This window comes from Leptopilina boulardi, unplaced genomic scaffold (assembly GCF_019393585.1).
Source record: "Leptopilina boulardi isolate dan_hultmark-lab unplaced genomic scaffold, ZJU_Lbou_2.1 LbouV2_131, whole genome shotgun sequence".
Lineage (NCBI taxonomy): Eukaryota > Metazoa > Arthropoda > Insecta > Hymenoptera > Figitidae > Leptopilina > Leptopilina boulardi.
This window is the reverse complement of record NW_026137676.1, coordinates 57,513-79,004: the sequence shown is the minus strand read 5'-3', so window position 1 is coordinate 79,004 and position 21,492 is coordinate 57,513. Positions and strand designations below refer to the sequence as shown.

Here is a 21,492-nt window from a genome sequence, read left to right as displayed (position 1 = left end):
TTTTCCGATGGTTAATAAGGTAAGGTAAGGAGAGTTGTCCCGGATTTGTTTTTCTGTGTTAATTATAATAATATAATAACATTATTATTTCCCTTCGGATCAAGGGTTATATAATATATAAAATCATCTGTAATAAACGGAGAAAAAGAAAAAAATATTTTTGTCGTGCTAGGCATAACCAATTATCAGCTAAATAAAAGAGATATTGTGAAGATTCTGTACATATCGCGGATACTTATACCCTAACCGATTGATGTTGTTTAAAACTAATTCTTGAACGGGAACGCAAACGTAATGGAATGAGTAAGAGAAGGATAGACATAATGTTTGTCCTTCTCTTACTCATTCCATTCCGTTTGCGTTCCCGTTCAAGAATTAGTTCTGCTTAGGCCTTAAGAGAGAGAAACACACTGCCATCTGGCGGATAGTTGGAAAATTAACGTAGCACGAAATTCAAACTGCATGAAGGAAAAACTGTAAGTATAAAGAATTAAAATTAAAAAAATTATTTCTGACCATTGTAACATTAATTAAGTTTTGTTTAATGCAATAGTATGCATTCTTAAGTAAATACATTTTCAAGTAAATGTGTATATTTACAGTTTTTCCTTCACGCAATTTGAATTTCGCGCTACGTTAATTTTCCAACTATCCGCCAGATGGCAGTGTTTTTCTCTCTCATAAACAACATCAATTAGTTAGGGTATAAGTATCCGCGATATGTACTGAATCTTCACAATATCTCTTTTATTTAGCTGATAATTGTTAATGCCTAGCAGGACGTTAGAAAATATTTTTTTTCTTTTTCTCCGTTTATTGCGGATGATTTTATATTTTATATAACACTTGATCCGAAAGGAAATAATAATGTTATTATATATAATAAAATATAATATATAAATATAACAAAAAATTTTATTATATTTCAGTTTAAATAATTAATTTTTTTAATCTTGGCTGACGTCTGATTTTTTGTATTTTTGAATATTGGTTGAATGTTGGGCCAATTTTGAAATTCGAGCCTTGGCATTGGTCTCTACACTCCCAGACTTGGTCCAATATTGGCTAAAATAATAGACTGCGATTGGCAAAAGTGCTCCCAATATTGGACCAATATTCAGCCAATGGTGCTTTTCCCACTGGGAATATAATGCAGTGACATTTCCAGTTTGTTTTATATATTGGCTAGCTCCATCAATACATTTTAATTAATTGAAATTCCACTGATTATATGGCACAGGCATTGCAAATTAAAGGTATGTACAACAAATCATTAGTATTGAAAAATATGTTTTACGAATACCAAACTTATTCTAAAATGAAAAAATATTTTGGGCTAAAATTATCAGAATTGATAGAGAAGGGTACAATGCACATCACTGTTCTCCTGAAAAACATAATTTTACGTTAAATTATTAAAAACATAACCCACATAGTACGGCTTCTTGCTGTGAGGTTACTGTAAGGATATTTGTAGGGCTTGTAAGGTAACCGTGTAAGTCTACAGTAAACATGAGATCATCTTGAAACTTTCGCCTTACAGTAAGTTTACACAGTAAGGTCGTGGTATGTTTACATGGTAAAGTTGTTGTAAGGTTTTTATAATATTGTAAACTTACCACAACTTTACAGTGTAAGCTTACAGTGAGGAGGAAGTTTTAAGATGACGTGCTATGTGGAATGAGTTAAAAGTGAAGTTTTTAAACGAAAATGAAAACAAACATGGCGGCACATACACAGACGTTGCGTGATTGTGTCAGTACTCCCGGAGACAGTGACAATTCGAGCTTTTGGCCGCTGAATTTTTCGTTACGTTATATAGTAAATGAGTAGAACAGCTATATGTCTTGCACCCTCCTAAGTCAATTCTTGAAAATTTTAACCTTAAATGATTTTTTATTTCAGAGTAAGTAAAAAATTAATCTAGAAATTAATCTTACTTCCCTCAAAGGATAAAATTGATAATATAAAGTAAAATTACCAATTGCTCCAAACCAATAAATGAATTCGATTTTTTCATAACAAAAATATTCTAAAAATCAATATGTACAATTAACAATTCCGCCCGGATTTCCTTGTGGAAATTCACGCCTAATTGCCTATGAACTTGAAATTTTCGTTAGAAATGAATTTTACTTTCCTTAAAGAATAAAAGTAATAATATAAAGTAAAATTATCGTTGGCTCAAAACCAATAAATAATTTCAAATTTTTTGTAAACATTGAGAACATGAATATCTAAAAATCAAGACAACTAGCAATTTCGGCCTGAATTCCGCTCGGATTTCCTTGCGGAAGTCCACGCATGATTGCCAGTAAACTTTTTATTTGTTTCTGATAAATTGTCTCTTAATATCACAAAATAACCTTAGACATGGATATTACTTCTTTTGCAGCCTCAAAAAGATAATATAACGTAAAATTTTCGATGGTTAATATGTAAAAAATATTTTGATCTTTTTGTAAACATATGGTTTTTAAAGAACCATAGATAAAAAGTACATAATACATTATATTAGATGATAGGTACATATGATAAATAAAAAGAAAATAATTTGGATGGTGTTGTAAATACAGAAAGTGTGATGTACCTGATTAAACATTAAAACAAATCTATTCATCTACATCCTCGTTGTTTTTTGGTTTCATGATTATTGTAGTCGGTAAATCTGAAATTAAAATCTCGTTACGTTTTTTGTAATTAACCTTTGAAAATGTATTTTAAAAAATCTATATAATATAATACCCTTTGTTTTAACTTATAAGTTTGCGCATTTCGTGATTTACTATAACTGACCTTTAATTTCACCTTCTTTTTTTATCTTAGGGTAATCTTTATTTCATTCTTATAGATTTGATCTGATCTCCAATATATCTTCCCATACTTTTAATTTCTTTCTTTCTCTCTTCTCTTGTTTATTTATAAAATCTTTAAAGCATCCTGAAAAAGATAAAATTATAAAAACTGTTTTAAACAGTGATCTTTGTTTACAAATTTTTACAAGGAAATTTAATTCAAATTTAAATAAATAAAAAGTAAATTTTATAAAAAATTATCTTAATGAAAAATCGCGACAAATAAATACCAGGTAAATGATTATTTTTAAAATGAAAGTGACTGGCAACAAGGCACCGTATACACAGACGTCATGTTAATGTGTCGGTGTTAGTCCACTATTAATTATTTTATTTTGCTTCCTCATGAGGATTTTCGATGTTTTAAAATTGTGTTATATGGACTCATTTTCATCTAGAATTAATATATATGAAGTTATAAACAAATGTCCAGATGTATGTGTGTGTATGTTACAAAATTAATATTTTTTTAAACTTTTGAAAAAAATCGTTTTTTATATTTTTTGAAATTACTTTTTCTTATATAGAAAAAATTAATTCTTGGCAAAATTGTATTCCTGGTATGAAAACGAATCAATTGATGTATATAAAGTTTACATTTTACCAATATTTATAAAATTTATCGCTATTTCTTTTTAACAAAAAATTTAAATTATTCGATTTTAAGTGTATCATGATGAGAAAGCTAAATGGTCATGAAATGAACACCTTCTTTATAATTTTCCGTAAAATTATAGTGATTTTAATTAAACTTTTAAAAAAAGTCCATTTACTTACTGTCAAGAATGTTTTTTTTTGTCGGAGTCAAAACCTTTCGTGGTGACCGACCTGGCAGTTGAATAACCGCCGTATTTGTTTCTTTGACGTATCTGTTTACAAGAGTATAGCGTCCCCAAATTGCTATTGTAAGCGCTTTAACAAATTTCTGAGGATTTTTCATTGTTATAATTTCACGCCATGATTCCAGTTTTATTGTTACGCCATCTCCAAGATGTATACGTTGTATTTTCTTATGTTTTTTATTTCTCTTCACATACACAGCATACCTTTTTAATGTGGATGGGTCCAAATCATTTTCGGCTACACCGTCATCATCATCGTTGCTTTCTATTATGCATACAGTATCCTACTCTGTTAATAATATTATTTTTAAAAAAGATTAGAATCCTCGGCAACACAACGCATAGTATTCTATTCAAAATCCATATTAATAATATAGGATTCCACATGGGATTCCTTATGGTTTCCTACTAAAAATGTATATGAAAATCCATGTCCATATTAGAATCCATGTGGAATCCCATATATTAATTATATGCGAAATTACGAAATGATTTTAAGTAGGAATTCCTGGAGGATATTCATTTTATAGTTTTAATATATGGTTTGTCCAACATTTGAAATGTAAAAAAATATGAAAAAAACCATGATCACAGATATTTTGACCATTTCTCCAAGTGGATATACACGTTTATTTACGAATTCATTTTTTTCAAAGATATTTTAACCATTCTCCCACGTGTATATAGGACTTAATTTTTTTCAGAGATATTTTAACCATTTCTCCCTGAGTATATACATGTGTATTTAGGACATAATTTTTTTACAGATATCCACGTGAAGAATATGGCAAAGTATCATTGAAAAAAATGAAGCCCCAAATACACATGTATATACACGTGGAGAAATGGTAAAAACATCTGTGTAAAAATGAAGTCCTAAAACACGTGTACATCTACGTGGTTAAGTGGTTAAATCATTTTTAAAAAGTATTAATCCCAAAAACACGTGTAAATTTTGAATAGGAGACAATACGTACGAATAATTCCAAAATGTCGGTCGCTGTGCGAGGGTACTTGAATTTTCATATGTAACACTTTATTTAGCCTAACCCCTCAATGACTTATTTCTGTTTTTTTCTTTCACAACATGAAAAATTTGTAATGATTGCAATAATTACCTGAATCTGATTTCACTTCATTCATACTTTTATATAAATTTTCGTTCTCATTTTTCAAATCTGCTGTTTGAGCAGGAAAAGCATTATAGTTTCCCCCATCTATAAAATAAAGTTTCTTTTAGATGATTTATTATTTAGACAATGTCACTTTAACGTACACAGATATTTGTAATAATACCTGAATTTGACTGAATTAAATTTATGCTTTGTCGCAAATTTTCATTATCATTTTTTGAATCCCCTTTTTGATCAAAAAAAGCTTCTGAATTATCCATATCTGTAAAATAAGATGTTTTAGAGTTATTTAAAAAAATATCATTATACAAGATTCGCAAAATATTCGACTCTAGGATCTTCTACACTTATGTGGTCAACTCCTCTCGTATGTTTACCTCTCCAACCTTCCCAGTGGGCAAAAAATCATGTTTGTTCCGAAAATGTTCCTAAAACATTTTTAGAACGTTTCATGTCAGCCAAAAAATGTTCTATAACTTTATTTAAAGATCCATGTTCTTAAAATGTTTCAGAACATTATTTGGTAAACATGAAACGTTTTAAAAACGTTTTTAGAACGAACATGGTTTTTTTCCAACTGGGTTGTGTGTTTTTTAGCTATATTTCAAATTAAAATAAGGTTTATTATCTGATATAATAGTAATACAACTTTTAGTAAGTACTATTTGCTTTAATTTAAACAATTATGCTTTTAAATTCATCAGATATGTTGCTAAAACTTCTCGTAACACTTATAATCTAGTAGCTATGTACTTCAGTTCATTGTAAGTAACGTACGTTAGTTAAAATAAAAATGTTGACTATTTGATGAAAGACCCGAACAAAATTATAAAAGAATTGAATGTAAAAGATGCGAGAGTCGAATGTATTCATAATGATTGTAATAATACCTGAATCTGAATGAATTAAATTTATGTTTTTACGTAAATTTTCACGACCATTTGTTGAATCTTCTTTTTGATCAAAAAACGTATCGAAGTTTTCCTCATCTGTGGAATTAATTTATTTTTATAGATGTGTTATTATTTAAAAAATTTGACTACATAAAATCCCAGTGGGCAAAAAACCATGCTCTTTTAGAAAAAGATTTAAGAACGTTTTTAGAACGTTTCATGTCTACCAAATAATGTTTTAGAACATTATTTGAACATCTGTGTTCTTGAAATGTTTCAAAACATTATTTGGCAAATATTAAACGTTCTAAAAACGTTTTTAAAACAAACATACTTTTTTGAACACTAAGATAGTATTTTATATTAAAAGACCTACTACCAATATTTTAACATTAAAATACTTAGGGTCTGCTGCACGAAAATAAGAATCAAGCTTTTATAGTATGGTTGTACCCCATGCTAATTTACTAGGTACGATCTTGCTCTAAAAGCAAGAATTTTCTCTTCAAAAAGGATGATGCTCTGGCTATTGTACTATACTGATATCACATGCTTTTAAAACAAGCGCGCCCGTTCTTGTTAAGGCATAACTTTTAACTAATATTGCTTGAATTTTATGCGTATTTAGAAAAGAAAATTTAAGGTATTTCTCCGGCAAATCGATTTTTGCTAGAATTTTTTTAAACTCTGGGAAAATATTCCTTTTTATGTACTTTATAATTGGTAAAAAAACCCAGTACCCCTTGCCATGCTAAAAACTGATAAATCTGGGTTCAAAGTTGCACCAGTTAACATAGGATTCCTAATCTGAACATGCAAAACTCATACATTTTATTGAATTATTTAAAAAGTTATCGATAAATTTTTTTTAAAAACGAGTATATTGTAGAATGGAATTAATAGAATAAGATAAAAAAAAGTTTTAGTAGGGGTATCCATGCTAATTTTTGAATTACAACGTTTTGAAGTAGAAAAGTTAGGTTATTTATTGATTTTTCAAAAGAGTCAAGTATATTATTCGCTTGAGAAAGAGAGAGAAAACACGACAGTGAAGTGAGCTGTTGATTAGTATAAACTACCCTGGCGGATTCGATTTGCGTAATGTCTACTTAACTAAGTGGACTTTAGGTAGACATTAGGTAAACATGTAAAAAAACGTATAGAAAAGCTATTAATCGACTTATTATGATAAAAAAAGTTGATAAAAGGGTAAATGAATGTTTATAGAGTAAATTCGTACAAAATTTGTAATTAATAAAGCATTAAATAATTAATAATGAATGGAAATGTGCGCGAGGTACCTGATCAGTTCAGCTGTACAATTATTTTCGTGCTATTTTCATGAAAAGAATATAAATTAACGGCAAAAACAATTGATATTTATAAAAAAGTGTAAAATTGATTTAATTTGAGTGTTTGCAATACGAATTATTAAATAATAATTAAGTTTTTATCAAATGTGAATAGTGTTGTGAAAACCTGTGAAAACTAATGAGTTACTACATTACCGATCGCATATGATAATAAAAAGTTCTCGATGAGTGTAACAAAAAAGCTGCAATTTAACCAAGTACATAATTTCCGAGATTGCCAGAGATGGCGCCACCAGTTTTTACAATACAGTGCGAGCATGTTTTCTTCCAAGCTTTTGCTTTGAAAGAAAATAAAAAGTGAATTTTAAAATGCAGAATAAAGTTAAATATAAATAATTATTGATTTCATAATTGTTTCTCGTCCAAAATTACGGACATGATTGCAGCTTTTTTGTTACACTCATCGAGAACTTTTTATTATCATATGCGATCGGTAATGTAGTAACTCATTAGTTTTCACAGGTTTTCACAACACTATTCACATTTGATAAAAACTTAATTATTATTTAATAATTCGTATTGCAAACACTCAAATTAAATCAATTTTACACTTTTTTATAAATATCAATTGTTTTTGCCGTTAATTTATATTCTTTTCATGAAAATAGCACGAAAATAATTGTACAGCTGAACTGATCAGGTACCTCGCGCACATTTCCATTCATTATTAATTATTTAATGCTTTATTAATTACAAATTTTGTACGAATTTACTCTATAAACATTCATTTACCCTTTTATCAACTTTTTTTATCATAATAAGTCGATTAATAGCTTTTCTATACGTTTTTTTACATGTTTACCTAATGTCTACCTAAAGTCCACTTAGTTAAGTAGACATTACGCAAATCGAATCCGCCAGGGTAGTCGCAAGAAACTGAGCACCACTGGAGCCGGAGATGTACCTTAATACTACAATAGTACATGATCTTATAAAATGCATTGTACTGAAAAATGTAGATGGTCATTTTCGTGTGGGGTAAATACGAACGAAATTTTTAAGTTTCACCAATAACGTAAGTTTTTTTTAATTTCAATTGCAATTCTTTCAGTTAGTTTTTGCATAAAGTTGCATCATATAAATTCAAAAATCAAACATACCAAAAGTTGAAATTAAGTAACTAACTCGGGCTAATAGAAACAATTTTGTACCATTCTATCATTAAAAAAATTACTTAAAGTGTTGTTCGCATTCACCCCTTGTTCGTATTTTTTCCATCTGACCCTAAATCAAATTAAGTTTGTAAATTTTTATTTTTCTAAGCTACTGATATAGAATTTATTAAAAAAGCGAATCTGCTCTTGTGTTATGGTAGGAGTCGAACACCACAACTACCCTTTGTCGGATGAGTACTCTAACTAATTGCGCTACAAATTAGATCCAGAGATCCACTTATTTGGAAATTATTATTTGCTTTTTCCAATTGTCATAGCGACATTTTTTTTTCTTTAAGGTCAGTAATTTTTATATTCAATTCTGAATTACTTGTCGATAATCAAGGAATTTATTAATCGGTTTTCATATGATAGTATTTTATTTTATAAATTAAGGTAATATTACACTTTATATGTTAAAAAATTGATTATTTATTCGTTTCATTTTCGTATTACAAATTATATTAGTAATATAATCCCAAAGTATCAGATCAAAATTCGAAGAAATAAAAAACTTACACAACTATATGCAGCGCAATGTATAATTATGAAACCTCTATCATTGACGACTTTATTAAAAAAAAACAAGTGCATTTAGTTTATTTAATAATTTACGAAATTCTTATATGCAACCTTTGAAAGAGTGGTTTTTGGCATATAACAAATGTCGAAAAATGGCTTTTTGGTACTTTTTGAAGTACTATAAAATGAAAACGGGAGGGCATAGAAAGCTTTAATAGGGCTCAAAAGAAAGCTTAAACCTACAACTTTAAGACCCAAAACTGAAATGTCATGCAATAATTGCGGAGAGCCTGTATTGAACGCATAACCCCTAACGCATAATTGAATTTATAGTTCAAATCTTTGAGGTTAGGTTTTAAAAATTTAACAAGGCGGACGAAAATTTTAAAAACCGTTTGAATTCTATTAATTCTTGTTACTCTCGGGTTTTTGAGGTTCCTGATTACGAATTTGAAGTTAGATTTTCGAAATTCAAAATGGCAGACGCATTTTTTAAAAACTGTTTAAATTCTCTTGAGTCTTCCCAGATAAGAATCGTGCGACGCACGTTACGCACTTGACGTGCGAGTCAGGCAATGCGTGTTATAACACACGCATATCGCATTCACGAAGTGATGGCTGCACTAGAGCATGAAATGCGCAGAAAATTATTGTCTAATAGTCGAGTTTAACGACAATTTCTACATTCCAGCATCACGTAATATATTATATTCGTTTTAACTTAAATTAGTAATAGAATATGAACTAGACTCATTTTACCATCATGCGTGCGACTCACATGCGTCGCATATGAGGACGCATCTGTTTGGTCCAGTGAGAGCACGCGTGAGGGTTAATCGGCACGCGTGCAAGCTACATGTCTGACACTGTGAGCGCATTTTACTATCTGGGTTGCTACTCGGGGGTTTTTGGGGTCACTGATTACGAATTTCTAAGTGGCGGTTCCAATATGGCTCTCGAAAGTCTTTCGACAAATTCATCGAATTGTTTTTGAGAAGTATTAGAATCAACAAGTAACCTCTGTCATAACAAATTGTTCGTAAAAATAATAAATAATTTTATTTTATTTAACACACCTTTAACCTTTCAATACATTCCTATACGTCCTAAACTTTTGAATGTTTTTCCAAAGCCATTTTCTGGTTGAAAGAGTAAAGAAGAATTTTTAAAGTCTCCTTTTAAATGTAAGAAACTGATATCCCAAGGTATTACTGTCAGGCTAAAATCTTTGTAAAACATGTGGTATATATTATATACATTACATATTATATAAAGAAAGAAACAAATTAAAAAATTACCAAATTTTAAATGAAACTTGAACCTTAAAATCCTTTATAGCGAACAATATTAGCTCTTTTATTATCATGCGACAAAAAAATACAAAAAATCTGACTTCAAATTCGTAATCAGTGACCCCAAATACCAACGATTAACAAGACTCAAGAGAATTTGAACGGTTTTTAAAAAATTTGTCCTCTCTATTGGATCCGCCATTTTGATCAACAGAACAATTTTTTTCTATTCTATTTATTCTATTCTATAACGATTGGTTATTTGTACACACAAAAAGATTTTAACTTTTATTTAGCAAGGTGAAAATAACTCGTACACATTTGGGCGAAATTTGGGTGGCAACAGTGTGGAAGCAACTAAATATGAGAGAATTCTTTGGGGTTCCTAAATTTAAATTTGATATCTGTTTTTGAATATCTTTTAAAATTAAGGGGGTAGTCTGGTGTTGAGGCCTGTTTTAGGAGTTTATTGAGGATTTTTTTTTAATTGTAAAATAAAATATAATCACATCAAATCTTTTTACATCGTTTTATTCTAATTATTAAGTGTTAAAAAAATTGAAATTGATTATTTTTTACTTGATTATGTTATATATATATTTAATATTATTGTTTATACCAAAAAAATTATGTAGGCTGCTGGCGCAGGTGATAACTTCTATTGGTTTCATCTAAAACAAAAAAATCAAATTGATTATAGTTCGGTATGCTAGTGGCTATCGACCGAACTAAAATAAACCATTTTTGTTAATAAATAACAAAATGGCGGACTAATAAACAAAAAAATTTTAAATCGTCTATTTTTTATTAACAGAAAGTTAATAATAAAAAAAAGTTATAATAAAATTGCATAATTTTAGTTCGGGCGATAGCCACTAGCATACAGAACAATAAACAATTTGTTTTTTTGTTTTAGATGACACCAATGGAAGTTATCACCTGCGCCAGCAGCCTACATAATTTTTTTGGTATAAACAATAATATTAAATATATATAAGATAATCAAGTAAAAAATAATCAATTACAATTTGTTTTAACACTTCATAATTGGAATAAAACGATGTAAAAAGAATTGATGTGATTATATTTTATTTTACAATTAAAAAAAAATCCTCAAATAAACTCCTAAAACAGGCCTCAACACCAGACTACTCCCTTAAAGAACTGAGAGAATTTCCACTCGGATTTAATTGATCATAGTAATTAAATTATATTAATTTTTATGCCTAAAAATTCGGGCAATTTGTTTTAATTTTAATTCGTACGAATGGCATGTGAAATCCAATCGAAATTTTCTGCGAATCCCACACGTAATTCATACAAATTATTTTCACCTTGGTATACTTAAAAATTTTAATTCACAAAAGTTATTAATTATTCTTTTTATCCCTCAGGCACAAACATGGCGCTTTTAGATACCTGATGTCCGGTGTAAAGCCAATCATTTATTCTCCCGTCTGAAAATGGCGTCCATATTTGCCCTAGGTTAAAAAAGGACGCCATTTTCAAACGGTAGAACAAATGAATGGCTTTTTCACCCGGACGTCAGATAACCTAAAAACGCGACTTTTGTGCCTTTGGAATAAAAAATATCGTAAGTAACATGGGTCCAAAGGCAACCAATTGTTTACGTTGACGTTTGCTAGCACTCATTAACGTCTCGGGCTGCAAACGCCAACGTAAACAATGGCTGTCTTTGGATCCTTGTGCTTAATATACTATTTTACAAACGCTTATGATAATTTAAGATAGTTCACTTGCAGTAGTTGCTAATCTGATTACGGTCAAACGTGTATGTTGACAGTACACTGTTTTTGTTTTAATACCGAAGCGATACGCCCATTTTCTTAAAAGCAGTGAGAATAATGAAAATATCTTGAAAAAATGAAGACAAAAGTGATTTTCTACTTCTTTCCAAGTGTGTTAAATAGGTGTGAATTATTTCAAAAAGGTAAGTGCAATTTTTTCATGCAGTGTTTACATTATATTTTGTGATTTAATATCGAATTTGACCAAAATATCAGCACTATATGAATTGTAGGTCTTTTGAACAAATAGGAGCATGTTCCTTTGCCTTGGTTTTTTCGCTATCTTGTCTTGATAAATAACTTTCTCGTATAGATATTGTATTATTTTTTTATCATTATTCCTATCACTTTTACTTTAATTTTTTCTATCGTCGCGAAAAATGGTAAACATAATAATACACGGAGAAACTTTTTGTATCACTTTTGGTTAAACTCATATGTACTTTTAGTAAGTTGACTTCCAACGTGGGAAAAAAGAGAGGAAAAGACGAAATTTCTTATTTAATAGAAATCTTTTAAACAATATATGATAATAGTCAAATTACTAAAAATACATATCCCGGCTGAAAAAACTTGTACAAGTTCTTGTACATGTTCATTAATGAACTTGTACATTTTCTTGTACATGTTCAACTAATGTTCTTGAACAAGTTCAGCATCCGGAATTGAGACATGTTCTTGTACCAGAACTTGTACAAGATCCTGGATAAGAAAATATACTTGTACAAGAAAATGTACATGTTCTTGTACATATTTTTTGTGCAGGTTTCATGTACAAGTACTTTTACATGAACACGTTTAGGTTCTTGTACAAGAACATTTGTTTAAAAATGGTTTTGAAAAAAATTTTAATAAGTTATAATTATTATGACTCTTTACTTATGCATGCTAAAATTATTGCGCAGCTGTAAAGGCGTAAGAAAACTACTGCGCAGCCTTTAAAGTTTTTAATTTTTAATTTAAAAGACATAAATGAACATGTTCCACCTCTGGTACAAGAAAATGTACAGAAAACCTGTAAAAAAAATTATGTACAAGAACATGTACCTTTTCTTGTACAAGTATATTTTCTTATCCAGGATCTTGTACAAGTTCCGGTACAAGGACATGTGTCAATTCCGGATGCTGAACTTGTTCAAGAACATTACTTGTACATTTTCTTGTACAAGTTTTTTCAGCCGGGATGAGTTTAACAAAAAGTGATACAAAAAGTTTCTCCGTGTATTATTATGTTTACCATTTTTAGCGACGATAAATTATAGTAAAAGTGATAGGAATAATGATACAAAAAATAATACAATATCTATAGGAGAAAGTTGTTTATCAAGACAAGATAGCGAAAAAACCTAGGCGAAGGAACAAGTTCTCATCGGATCACGGAAGTTAAACAACGTTGGACGCGGTTACTACTTGGATGGGTGAGCACTTCTATTTTTTTTTCATTATTAATATCATTTTTAATAATGAAGATGAATATATCGATTTCTCCGAGTCATCAATAGGATAGAAAGAACAAAAAAACAATTCTTTTTTACGTTTCGGCAGCACTGCTGCCCTTTTCTCAAAAACAAATTTGTATATTTATGCTTGTGTTCATTTTTTTAATTTAATAAAATTGTAGTTTCTGAAGAGGGCAGCAGTGCTGCCGAAACGTAAAAAAGAATTTTTTTTGTTCTTTCTATCCTATTGATGACTAGGAGAAATCGATATATTCATCTTCATTATTAAATACAACCAAGTGATAAAATCATCATTATTAATATCATTTTCCCTATCATCTTTCTATCATTATTCCTATTATTTTTATATCTTTTTCCATATAATCTTTCTATCATTATTCCTATCAGTTTTTTTCTATCATCTTTCTACCATTTTTTTATATCGTCGCGAAAAAATGATAGGAAAAATGTGATAGAAAATCAATGATGGGCCTATCATAAATTTCCTATTATATATTTTCGTAAGAGAAGATATTAAATTTCATCGAATTAAAAAAAAATTGCGATTGCGCGTGTACTATCTTAAACTTGTAACTAAAATTTTATAATAATTAAAGTTAATTTATTGACTTAAATGACAGGTTTTATTCATTTATGGAATTTTATTGTTACCAATATTTTATTGTTTACATAATATATGACTCAATATGAACTCATTCATACACCCGGAGAAAAAAATATTAATTTTAAATAAAAGTGTATATTTAAGTAATTTTTATTTACTTCAAATAAATATTTTATTTAAATTAAATAAATATTTCTTTGAATTTATTTGATTTCAACGCAAGCATGAGCAGAATGCTGGTATACGCTATAAGTTGGACGCAGTAAAAACGATATGTCAGATTGACGCGATTAAGTAGTTTTTGTGCAAAGATTGATTATCAATTAAAATAAATGTTAATTTCAGAAGAATTAAAGAAATATTTTTATTCGCGAGTGTTTATTAATTAAATTACACTTTCATTTTATTGTTGTAATGCTGTTCTTCCTTTTTTGTGTTTGTTAAGCATAATATTTGATCTCTATTTAAATCAACGTAAATTAGAAATTGTTATATTTAGACAATATCCGCGTAGTATCCTAAAAATTAACCGCGAAATGTGAAAAATTAAAAGATTCTTAATTCTAATCATATTTTTTTAATTATATCCATTCTAAACTATCTGGATGAATAACAGACATTTCTGCCATTATATTTATTACTTCCCAGATAGCACCGAATTTTGTAGGAAGTTAATAGGAAGTTACATCGACCATAAGTTCGGAAGTTAACACTGTTAACTTCCCAGAAGTTTTAAATATCCTCAGAGTTAACTTGCTGGAATTTATAAAGCTTAATTTGCCGAAAGTTTTTTTTACGTAAGTTTGCATAAATTTTGCAAGAAGTTTTTTGTGATAAATTCAAAATTAAAAAAATATTCTTTTTTCAAGTTTAGTACATCCATAGCTTGTCTATAGGGAAATGTAATTAAAAAGTATTGCGCAGCTCTAGCTGCCATAGAAAACATCTGCACATGAAAATAGATTTTTAAGTTTACCATAAAAATTTTGTGTAAAATTAAAAAGGAAAGCTTTCAGCAAATTTCCTTTTCTAACTTTCCACAAGTTAACAGTGTTAACTTAAACTCTGAGAATAAATAAAACTTCTGGGAAGTTAACAACTTTAACTTTCAAACTTATTGCCGTTAACTTCCTATAAAGTTCGGTGCTATCTGGGTTTAAATTTTTTTTATATATTTGTTCTAAATATACAATATATTTGCACCAAATAAAAATTTATTTGTCTCAAATGAAAACATATATTTAAATTAAATAAACCAATTTAAATACAAAAATTTATTTGAGACAAAGAAAAGTTTAGTAGGCTCTGAGACAAATATCCACTTTTATTAAAATCAAATAAATTTTTTTTAAATCAAATAAAACATTTTTCTGGGTGTAATAATACATAATATAAGATTCATAGTTTTACTTACTTTTCTGAAAATCTATTTTCCTCTTAGCAAGAGTCGCTTTCTCATTTTGTAATTTTTCAATCCATGATCTTTGTTCTTCTAACTGATGAATCAATTCCTTGTAATCAGATTTATCCTTGATTTCTTTCATTGGCGACTTATCCTTCAAAATATTAATTTTGTTTTTTTCTAATTTTTTTTGTAATGTTCGCTTATCAGCGTTTTCTTTGGCATCATTTATGATTGCTATTTTCTGTGAAAGCAAAATAAAACAAACAAAAAAAATACTGTAAAAATTTAAGAATGATCTCATATAAGATCGTACCCACTGGGACTCTACAAACTGGACGGGATTGAACGAGGAATTTAACTGTAGAAATAATCTTAAAAATGGGTCTGATTTTCGATCTTCACAGTGGTCTGACCTCTTAATATGAAATTAATTTTTTTGCAAATAATTATAGTCATAATTATGAAAAACATAAAAATACATTCTTAAAACAGTAAACTATTTATAATTATAAAAGAATAAAATAATCCATTAAATATCTTTAATTGTCTAATAAACGGTTTACAATCTTGCTTATTATTATTTTTAGTTATGTTTTGAGGTTAAAAAAAATTACCTATGTATACAAAAAAGCTACTTCATTTAAATACACGGAAAAAATATGAAGTAACTTTCGCTATTTGCAAAGTACAACCTAAACTGTTCCGAACTTCTTAGCATTTCTGCAACTTTTGCTCCGGAAATAGAAAAAATTACTACTGAAATAGTACAGTTTACTTATTGGAAATACAGTCAAATCAATTTGATTGTTTACTTATTGGAAATACAGTCAAATTAATTTGATTTAATAAAATATAGATATATAAAAATACATATATATTGAATCATTGTGTCACACAAATCATCAAGGTTATCACCAAAATATATGTATATATAAAGAGGAGGAAAGGAGTTGAATTTTTTGAAAAATGTAAATAGTGAATTTTATAAGAGTTATAAGATTTTAACAATAAGAAAAAAGTTTTAACCCTTCGAAAATTTTTAATTTGTTTTTATACAAAATCGTAAACAAGAAAACAATATTCCTAATATTTTATGGTTATGAATATGGGTGATTCTCAAATGTTGCGTGATTGTAGACAAATCTACGCTATCACGGTAATTTGTTAAGCTTTAACAATTTTCAATCGGATCAGTAAGGAAAAATTCAATATATGATGAGTTCAGAATGAGGGTAACTTTATTTGTTTGTAAAATAGTTAATGATTTTTTTACATTAACTAATTAATTAATATCTCAAAAGCAAAAAAACACTCCCAGTGGTCAAAACGCCATGTTCGTTTTAAAGACGTTTTTAAAACGAACATTGTTTTTTGCCCATTGGGCATTTTCATATTTCTAAAGTTGAAAGTTCGTTTGAGTCGCACTAATTATAATCCTGAGAATTAAAATTTAGATTCTTGAGAATTTTAATAAATAAAAACTTTGAATTATTAAAAATTTTTATTAATAAATATTTTAAAAAATAAAAAATTGACATTTATTGAAAATTATTAGATCAGTTGAATTATTTTCATCAAATAAATATAGAAGTTTTCTATTGTATTATTTTGCAATATCAATTTAAGGTCAAAAATTAAAAAAATCTTATACAAAGAAATTGTTGTAAAGTAAATAAAATTTGGCAGACTTAACAAATCAACAATATATGTGAAATACTTTACAATTTTTAAAACAGTTGAAAAAAGAATAGGTGAGACCTGTGATCCATGCGTATATGAAAATTTTTTTTATCACACATGCTCAAAAAAATCGCGTTTCTGTAATCGAAGCTGTGGTTCTCGCAGTTTTAGATTAGGTGGCGGTAGAGGAAAAAAATTCCCAGACAGGGAAGAAAAGCTTGCCCACAAAAACGCGATATTTTCGAGTTGCAAACATTTAACTCAAAATGCAAACTGCGAAAGATTATTAGGTCGAATTCACAAGTGTCGAATTGACAAATGTTCTAACCTCTATTTCCATGAATTGTAAATTGAACGAAATGTTATTGTTTCGAATATTAATATGATCAACTTTCAAGCGAAAACAATTATATTTTGATCTAATTTATACTTTGTATAATTTTAAATTTCTCTAATTTTTATTTATCCTAATCTTTATTTAACCTAATTTTCATGAGGTCGAAATATGAAATGTTATAATGTTGATTTAACGTAAATGAAATTTATAATAAAAGTAATTTGACATAATTAGTATTTATGGTAATGATTTAATCTACGAATTAAAAAGAAATCAATTTTTCAAATCTTAGAATCATATTGAAAGCAAAATATTGTTTGTTGGAATTATATTTTCACATAATTTCTATTTACATTAATGGATTAATGACAAAATTAAAAAATGTCAAATTTGTAATAGAATCTACTCTTACAGTTGACGAATTTCTATTTCATCAAAATTATTATTTGCCTAATTGTCATTTAATATAATGTGTTTTTTTACGAAATACAAAGTTCTCTAATTTTTATTTATCCGATTTATAAGATAACCTAAATGTCGTTTTTCATATTTCTTATTCGTTATAAATAGGATGTGTTCTAATTATTATTTATCATAATTTCTTTATTTTCGAATTTAATTCTAACCTAAATATTAAAATCACTAATTGTAAATTAAAATAAATAAAATTTCGTCGAATATGTATTTCAACTAATCTTAATAGCATCAAATTATTATTTAAAATAAAGTTTACTTGATCGAATTTCAATAACTTATAATTTTCTTTGCATCTAATTTTTGTTTAATCGAATTATCGCGCCACATAATTGTCACGTGTCCGAATCGTTTGTCGTAGAATTCTAAAATTGATTTCTTTTTAATTTGTACATTAAATCATTACCATAAGTACTAATTGTTTTCGCTTGAAAGTTGATCATATTAATATTCGAAACAATAACATTTCGTTCAATTTACAATTCATGGAAATAGAGGTTAGAACATCTGTCAATTCGAGGCTTGTGAATTCGACCTAACAATCTTTCGCAGTTTTCATTTTGAGGTAAATGTCTGCAACTCGATATTTTCAAGCATTTGTGACAAATGCATTTGCACCTTGGGTGGGCCCTCGTTAATTGCCTCTCACAATGTTTTCGACCAAGCTGAAGAACTAGCTTCGTTCGTGCTTCGTCTTATTTGAAGGCATTGTGCTCGTCAATGAACTCGGGGTTCCCTCCCTTGGTGCATAATATACAAACAATTTTAAAAATAAAATTATTTATTAATTACAAAATAAAGTACCTAATATATAATTTGTTAGTATTTTTTGCAACAAGTTTTTAAAAACGTCATTCGAAAATACAAAATGTTAAAACACATTTAAATTGATGCATTTCAAAAATATTATAAATATTAAAAAATATAAAAATTTAAACTATTAAAAAATTATCATATGGGAAGAATGGAAAAAATCATTAAACTTTGTCACAGAGAACGAGAAGAAAAAAATACAAAAATAGTAAGTTCCAGTTATATCTGTACCTGTTTCTTTGCTGTCATTTTCGAAGCCTTATCTTCTCCTAATTCTTCTTCTTCTTCCGTGAAGCTGTCAATATTACTTTTAATGTACTTCCATCTGGATGAACTATTTTCATGAGCTGTCACATTAGCTTGAAGTTCGAGTAGGCTTTCTAAAAAAGAAGATAAATATAATAATTAAACTTGTTACATTAAATATACCTCAGATAACATAAGTATAAGTAAGCGCGACCTTCAATAAATGTTTTTCTATTACAAATACGGTTAACATATAAACATCGAAACACATACCTCCAAGCAGAAGAATTTGGCTACGGTGTTGTTTGCCATCACTACACTTTATTTTATAAAATCGAGTTTCCTCAAAATCTGTTAATTCTTTTGGTGAAAAGTTTTTCACATCTAAAATGTTCGCGTATTCATGCTTTTTTGTCTTAAATATGCGGTGATAAACATATTCTGGCGTTCCCATTTTTCACAAAATAAATATCAAACAACTATTAAAATAATCAAAAAAATTTAAACACGATAAAATTTTACAAAACGTAATATAAGAGGATTAATTTTTATGTTAATAGATTGAGCTAGATCTTTCTTCAACTCAAGAAACGTGTATGAGCATAAGAGACTACAGTCATTTCAAATCTGAGATTTATGGTTGGTATAGAATAGGTTGTTTCGACTCACAAAATACATGGTAAACTATCGGACGTTTGACCACACTTATAGGGTACGGACACAGCTCTACGGAAGCGCCTATAGGGTGCTCGCACAAGAAAAGACGTAGTAGTGTGCAGGATGTGTTTCAACTGAGATAGAAAAAGACAGAAATACCGCTCTTTCCTTTTTTATCTCATTTGAAACACATCCTGCAAACTGCTCCGTTTTTTCTTGTGCGACCAGCCATACGCCACCTTAATGCTGATTCTACACTTACCTCAAACTTCGCGAGCGGTCCGCATTTGCGTTACGTTTCTTATATATATATATATAGTTAAATATGAGAAGCGTCACGGAAAAGCGGACCGCTCGCTCAGTTTTAGGTGAGTGTAGAATCATCATAATGCATGAAGGCATACTCACTATCTTTGCAGTATGCCACTATGCTAAAGGCCTGAGCAAAATAGAAACGTACCGTATCGTTAACACAACCGGAAGAATGAGTTAGTGGAGGATAGCCATATTGTTTGTCCTTCTCTTACTCATTATTCCGATTGCGTTTGCAGTTATGATTCCGGTTACGTTTCTATTCAGCGTTGGCCTTAAAGGCCTTTACTCAATATGTTCCTAAGGCTTGTTTCAAAAATGGAGCAAAACGCAGACGCGACGCAGCCCTAGGGTTACCAACCGTACTTATTTCCCCTGACATGTACTCTTTTTAGGGTCTGCGGGATTTGTCCTACCGGCTTTTAATTACAGACGCCTTTTTGTAATCATTTTTAGTAGCTTTAAATAACTACGTAAAACCAACCAATCAAATGCTGCTTTATAACTCATACATGTATGAGTTTAGACTAACAATATTTGAATTTAAAAATCGGAAAGACTGTTTTAACAAAACATTTTAATACAGAAGATTGTTGCTTATTAGTTTTTTTGGACAAAAGTGCAAGTTAGTAGTACAAAGTATAATAATGTCATTTGTAAAAAAATTATATATATATATTATATATATAAGTGAAATAAATGTGACGCGACGCGAAGAAAGGGACCAATTTTTGATTTTCGGATTATGATTGATTCAGATAAATTAAGGATTGCTTTTTAATTATGCGAAGTCAAAATTAAATTTTATCAAATAGTTTTTTTGCAATAACGATTTAAACATGAGCGATTCGTGTAGAGAATTGACTCTCGTTCTCCTCACACAGACATGCCTACGCTCCCCTCTCACTCTGTCCATGCGTCACTTGAAGTTCGGGTCGGTATTCGTGATTTAGAGAGAGATGCGCTGACTACACCGTTCTCTCTCACTACGAAAGCACGTGTACCAGGTGCATCTCTCTTTACTTGCCGAAGACGCCCGAACACACAGACGCCAACTTGAAATAGTAGTGGCAAGCAAGAGAGAGTAAGAGATATCGGAAACTCTTCGCCACGTTCTTGCCTACTCTTTTCTCTCTCCTGTGAAATTGCCGTTTGGACGCTTAGGTCCCTTTCTTCCCGTCGCGTGACAAATATATATAAGCAAGATATTAAAAAAATTCGACTTTATCCCGTACATTTCTTATGCTTGTTTTGTGCACCGCTTCATGGCCATTTCGGACTTCCCCCACCCAACTTGAACAACCTGATTTACTTTTTATCAAAAATAAGGCATGTTATAATACAAATATTCAAATTGTTTTTAACTGTCACATGTGTTTTTATTGTCAGCGACCCATTATTTCTCGTTCATATTTTTGCCACTAGATAGCGTATCGCAGTTCAACCATTCCTATATTCTGTGGAGCTCTTCATATGTCATGTGATAGAAAACAGATATATATTTTTTCTTTTCTGTCGCATGCTTCCTGTACCCGTGACCAAATTCATTTTGCATTGGCCTTAAGGCCTGAGCAGAATAGAAACGTAACCGCAATCGTAAACGGAAGAATGAGTTAGAGAAGGATAGTCATA

At 29.3% G+C, this 21,492-nt stretch overlaps 1 protein-coding gene across 1 annotated transcript; it reads right to left on the bottom strand.

Moving 5' to 3' along the window:
* Positions 1-2,612: 2,612 nt before the first annotated feature.
* LOC127291323 (BEN domain-containing protein 5-like) lies at positions 2,613-19,345 on the bottom strand. The gene is made up of 7 exons (XM_051320391.1): positions 19,165-19,345; positions 18,877-19,025; positions 15,351-15,582; positions 4,994-5,092; positions 4,816-4,914; positions 3,633-3,962; positions 2,613-2,668 (listed from the first exon to the last, which is right to left on the bottom strand). Exons 1-7 carry the CDS (start codon positions 19,343-19,345, stop codon positions 2,613-2,615), a joined length of 1,146 nt encoding a protein of 381 aa, XP_051176348.1.
* Positions 19,346-21,492: the final 2,147 nt, after the last annotated feature.